The sequence below is a fragment of the Salmo salar genome, unplaced genomic scaffold (genome assembly GCF_905237065.1).
Source record: "Salmo salar unplaced genomic scaffold, Ssal_v3.1, whole genome shotgun sequence".
Classification (NCBI taxonomy): domain Eukaryota; kingdom Metazoa; phylum Chordata; class Actinopteri; order Salmoniformes; family Salmonidae; genus Salmo; species Salmo salar.
Genome location: NW_025547492.1, coordinates 77,501 through 83,916, shown reverse-complemented (window position 1 = coordinate 83,916; position 6,416 = coordinate 77,501). Strand labels below are relative to the sequence as shown.

The following is a 6,416-nucleotide window of genomic DNA, read 5'->3' as shown; positions in this document are numbered from 1 at the left end:
ATGTTATTTAGCCCTAAACAGAGAGTACACAGTGGCAGAATACCTGACCACTGTGACTGACCCAAACTTAAGGAAAGCTTTGACTACGTACAGACTCAGTGAGCATAGCCTTGCTATTGAGAAAGGCCGCCGTAGGCAGACCTCAAATCAAATCAAATATTATTACTTACGAGCCACAATCAACAATGCAGTTTAAAAAAATATGAATAAGAATAAGAAATGAAAGTAACAAGTAATTAAAGAGCAGCAGTAAAATAACAATAGCAATACTATATACAGGTGGGTACCTGGCTCTCAAGAGAAGACAGGCTATGTGCACACAGCCCACAAAATGAGGTGGAAACTGAGATGCACTTCCTAACCTCCTGCCAAATGTATGACCAGTTAATTCATACTGTATGTTGTAGTCTGTCCAAGAGGGGAATCACACAAGACTGATCTCAGTTAATTCATACTGTATGTTGTAGTCTGTCCAAGAGGGGAATCACACAAGACTGATCTCAGTTAATTCATACTGTATGTTGTAGTCTGTCCAAGAGGGGAATCACACAAGACTGACAGCCTGTCATTTTATTAAAAGCATTCAGTTGATTACATGGCAGTTTAGAGAGAAACATCATAACAATAATCTACTTCATAATCAATAACATCATTATCTATATAATACTAACAACATCATAACAATAATCTACATCATAATCAATATCATAACATTTATAATTAATAACATCATGAGAGGTAAACAACAAACCCCTTTATAATTTTTTTTTTTTAAATACAAAGAATGACCAGATGATTATAATAAATGGACTAATAATGGAAACACTTCAAGATAAAGAATCTAAGAGAGACTAAATAAGATAAAGAATCTAAGAGACACTAAATAAGATAAAGAATCTAAGACACACTAAATAAGATAAAGAATCTAAGAGACACTAAATAAGATAAAGAATCTAAGAGACACTAAATAAGATAAAGAATCTAAGAGACACTAAATAAGATAAAGAATCTAAGAGACACTAAATAAGATAAAGAATCTAAGAGACACTAAATAAGATAAAGAATCTAAGAGACACTAAATAAGATAAAGAATCTAAGAGACACTAAATAAGATAAAGAATCTAAGACACTAAATAAGATAAAGAATCTAAGACACTAAATAAGATAAAGAATCTAAGACACTAAATAAGATAAAGAATCTAAGAGACACTAAATAAGATAAAGAATCTAAGAGACACTAAATAAGATAAAGAATCTAAGAGACACTAAATAAGATAAAGAATCTAAGAGACACTAAATAAGATAAAGAATCTAAGAGACACTAAATAAGATAAAGAATCTAAGACACTAAATAAGATAAAGAATCTAAGACACTAAATAAGATAAAGAATCTAAGACACTAAATAAGATAAAGAATCTAAGAGACACTAAATAAGATAAAGAATCTAAGAGACACTAAATAAGATAAAGAATCTAAGAGACACTAAATAAGATAAAGAATCTAAGAGACACTAAATAAGATAAAGAATCTAAGAGACACTAAATAAGATAAAGAATCTAAGAGACACTAAATAAGATAAAGAATCTAAGACACTAAATAAGATAAAGAATCTAAGACACTAAATAAGATAAAGAATCTAAGAGACACTAAATAAGATAAAGAATCTAAGAGACACTAAATAAGATAAAGAATCTAAGAGACACTAAATAAGATAAAGAATCTAAGAGACACTAAATAAGATAAAGAATCTAAGAGACACTAAATAAGATAAAGAATCTAAGAGACACTAAATAAGATAAAGAATCTAAGAGACAGTAAATAAGATAAAGAATCTAAGAGACAGTAAATAAGATAAAGAATCTAAGACACACTAAATAAGATAAAGAATCTAAGAGACACTAAATAAGATAAAGAATCTAAGAGACACTAAATAAGATAAAGAATCTAAGAGACACTAAATAAGATAAAGAATCTAAGAGACACTAAATAAGATAAAGAATCTAAGACACTAAATAAGATAAAGAATCTAAGAGACACTAAATAAGATAAAGAATCTAAGAGACTAAATAAGATAAAGAATCTAAGAGACACTAAATAAGATAAAGAATCTAAGAGACACTAAATAAGATAAAGAATCTAAGAGACACTAAATAAGATAAAGAATCTAAGAGACACTAAATAAGATAAAGAATCTAAGAGACACTAAATAAGATAAAGAATCTAAGAGATACTAAATAAGATAAAGAATCTAAGAGACACTAAATAAGATAAAGAATCTAAGAGAGACTAAATAAGATAAAGAATCTAAGAGACACTAAATAAGATAAAGAATCTAAGAGACACTAAATAAGATAAAGAATCTAAGAGACACTAAATAAGATAAAGAATCTAAGAGATACTAAATAAGATAAAGAATCTAAGAGACACTAAATAAGATAAAGAATCTAAGAGAGACTAAATAAGATAAAGAATCTAAGAGACACTAAATAAGATAAAGAATCTAAGAGACACTAAATAAGATAAAGAATCTAAGAGACATTAAATAAGATAAAGAATCTAAGAGACACTAAATAAGATAAAGAATCTAAGAGACACTAAATAAGATAAAGAATCTAAGAGACACTAAATAAGATAAAGAATCTAAGAGACACTAAATAAGAAAGAATCTAAGAGACACTAAATAAGATAAAGAATCTAAGAGACACTAAATAAGATGAAGAATCTAAGAGACACTAAATAAGATAATGAATCTAAGAGACACTAAATAAGATAAAGAATCTAAGAGACACTAAATAAGATAAAGAATCTAAGAGGCACTAAATAAGATAAAGAATCTAAGAGACACTAAATAAGATAAAGAATCTAAGAGACTAAATAAAATAAAGAATCTAAGATAAATAGATAGACATGAAGACAAAAGTTAAAAGTAATACATTCTGGAACACAAAACAGACGTAATTAAGCTACTCTCTTAAAATAATCAAAACCCCATGTTACCCACAAAACCCCATGTTACCCACAAAACCCCATGTTACCCACAAAACCCCATGTTACCCACAAAACCCCATGTTACCCACAAAACCCCATGTTACCCCAAACCCCATGTTACCCACAACCCCATGTTACCCCAAACCCCTTGTTACCCAGAACCCCATGTTACCCAGAACCCCATGTTAACCAGAACCCCATGTTTCTCTGGTGGTAAAAACCAAACTAAAAGGAATAATGGTGGTTGCAGTCACTCCTTTTAGATTTCTTCCAAGGTTCTAGAAAGATAAACTAATTCTGAACTTGTTATTAAAATTACAACCACTTCAGGTTTGTCACCACATTTTAAACACCAGTCCATTGCTGACCATCCATTTAAAACACAAAACTGACCTAAGATCAGCATGTAGGGTCAGCTTCATTCTACTCCTACTCCGTCCCCTGGGCTGCTCTCTCCTCTCCCGGTCCAGCTTCAGCTCTGGAGCTCAGAGAGACCATCTCCATGGCATTGACATAAAGATCCATGCTGCTCACCCTGTTCACTCTCTTCTGCCTCCTGGTGGGCTAGGGAGACACAGCACCAACAGTCAGACATTTACTCTCTAGTATCTCCATTCTCTCCCCCTCCCTCTACCCCTCACCCTCTCCCTCTAGTTTAAATGACTTGTAACGTCTGAGTAAATGTCTTTACCTTGTAGTACAGGTAGGAGGTGGTGATGGCTGTCAGTAGGATCAGCAGCACTACAACGTGTCTGATGATGAAGGCTGGCAGAGGAGAGGCTGCAAACAGAAACACATTTGATGAGGGGACTGATCATCATCACATAGATCTGTGGGAAATCTGTCAATGACAAAGTTATAAGTCTGGTTCATGTTCAGTTACCTGTGATGGTGAGGGAGAGGAGCTCACTCTCAGAGGAGAAGTTATGAGAGAAAACATAATTGTCATAAACACAGCTGTAGTTCCCTTGGTGGGAGTCATCTGCAGCAGGGAAGAGGAAGGCAGCAGAGTGATTGACAGCTGGCTGGGTCTGGGTTCTGTTGGAGCCGGTGAACGTGAGGAGGAAGGAGCCTCCTGGGTACTGTGGCTGAGTGGAGCAGGTGATGGTGAAGCTGTAGCCCCTGAACACCTCGGGCCCCTGGTGGCCCCTGGAGACCCCTCCCATTGAGTCAGTCAGGGAGATATCAGGCTGGACCAGGAGATCTGTAACAATAAAAGAGAACAAGAAAAACCTCTTCAACTAGTTTCCTATAGATATGACAATAACATCAGCATGTAACAGTGCTAGCCACCCTCCCTCACAGGGCAACATGAGTAGTGGGCCTACAGTCACTGAGACAACATATGTTGATATCAGGCTTCAGCAGGACATCTGGAACAAGAGGAGAGAAAAAGAAAACGTAGCTCCTCAACTACTTTCCTCATTTAGATATGACAATAACATGACATGTGACAGTGGTAGTGAGTAGAGACGTTCACTGAGATAACACTCAAATACAAAAGCATTCTGTGATATTTAAGGTGTATTTGATTCCTACTTGACTGAGTGATCTATTTAGTAAAGCAGACTGACAAGCTAAACAGTCATCATGAGAGGTGCAGAGGAAGTTGTATGGAAATAAGTAGAAAATTATTATATAATGTTATTACCTGAGCAGATCACTGTGAGTCCAGAATAGAGATCATAAATTCTGGAACACTCCCTCAGTACAGACTCAGACCCAGAACAGGAAACTCCAAACCCTCGAGTGATTTTTCCAGGTAGAACTGAAACAGAGGAGCCACAACCCAGCTGTCTACACACTACTACAGCTACATCCCTCAGGTTCCAGTCTCCAGCTCCCACAGTCCTCCACTCTCCCTGGTCGTACCGCTCCACTCCACCAGCACAGCGACTGCCTCCTCCCACCAGCCTCACATCATCAGGCTCTGAGAAAAGAAAAGAGAGAGACAGTAATCTTACTATTTTCTCACTAAAACACACCTATATTGTCTCTCATATTCTTCACTCCAGGTGAGAAACAATGTTGATTGAGTGACAAACTGTTTCTTACCTGAGCAGGTGAGTCCAACAGCATTACCAGGTAGACAGGTGTTGTTTTCTCTGTCTGAGGTGTCACAGTCCAGGAGAAGGGACTCTTTGCCTTTACACTGGAACTCTTTATCCCAGGTCTGACCCTCACCTTCTCCATAGAGCCCCCCCTGTAGAGCTGCAGGAGCCCCACAGCCAAGCTCCCCACAGACTACCTCTGCATCCTGCCGGTCAAAGTCAGCTTCACACACTGAGGCCCAGGACTGATTGGACTTCACCTCCACTCTCCCAGAGCAGAGACCAGCTCCATCCACAAGCCGCACAGACTCTGGAGAAAAAGACTTGGTTGAACATTCAATCAGTTTTGTTGATGACACTGTCAAGGACTAAACACAAATATGTTGGATAAAAGATTGTAGTTTGCTATGTTTGATACTGTAACAGGTAGAAATGGGTTCTTAGTCACTCAGGATAGGGTTGGGAATAATGCAGGCAGGAGACAGGAATAAGTTCACTTCACTTTATAGAAAATAAACAGCTGGACATCCATCAGGCAGCTTCACTTCAGTACCATCTGAACTACAATGATCTGCCCATGAACATCTCCCATAAACCAATATGACAAACACAAATATAATGTTTAAATACATCTGACATCTCTCCCTCTATTTAAATGAAATAAAAACACATAAAACATGATACATGGTAATATTGTATAATGTATAAATAAATCTCTCAATATGACCAGTCTCTCACCTGAACAGGTCACATGATGATAATATCCACCATTACAGAAACCAGGTCCTCCTCTTATGATGTCACACTGTCTAATAGAAGACTCATCTCCACTACATCTATATAGTGTGACTCCTCCTCTTCCATCTTCAACCAGAGGTCCTCTAGATTCAGATACAGGATCCCCACAGTCCAGCTCTCTACACACAACCTTAACATCTCTCATGCTCCACCACCCAGGACATAGACCTGACCACTCTCCTCTGGAGAAGACTTCCACTGTCCCAGAACAGGAAGTGGTCCCATCCACCAGTCTGACTGAGAGTTCAGCTGTAAACAGCAGAGAGGAAAACACAGTGGTGAGGACAGATGATGACAGTGATTCTGTTATTCTAACAGCAGTAGTGCTTTGTGGTTGACAAGTATTAGTAGTTCCATAAAACACTACTTGTTATTGGGGTTTACAATGGTTTGTATGGACACATGAATTTCTCCATGTGGGATAATAAAGTTGACTAATATTGAACTGCTATAATCACTGTAGATTTATACTCTACCTACCTGGTGGACTGACGCTTTGAGCCTGGAGATCTGAGGAGAAAGAGAGAGACAGAGGAGAAAGAGAGAGAAAGAGACAGAGAGATAGAGAGAAACAAAGG

General features: G+C 36.9%; 1 protein-coding gene across 1 annotated transcript; it reads right to left on the bottom strand.

The window, feature by feature from the left end:
• Positions 1-3,166: 3,166 nt before the first annotated feature.
• On the bottom strand, positions 3,167-6,354 carry LOC123731932 (deleted in malignant brain tumors 1 protein-like). The gene is made up of 7 exons (XM_045711301.1): positions 6,319-6,354; positions 5,779-6,087; positions 5,045-5,350; positions 4,641-4,919; positions 3,873-4,193; positions 3,681-3,769; positions 3,167-3,553 (listed from the first exon to the last, which is right to left on the bottom strand). The coding sequence occupies exons 2-7, from the start codon at positions 5,981-5,983 to the stop codon at positions 3,419-3,421; spliced, it is 1,335 nt and encodes a 444-aa protein (XP_045567257.1). The 5' UTR covers positions 5,984-6,087; positions 6,319-6,354; the 3' UTR covers positions 3,167-3,418.
• Between the last annotated feature and the right edge of the window lie 62 nt (positions 6,355-6,416).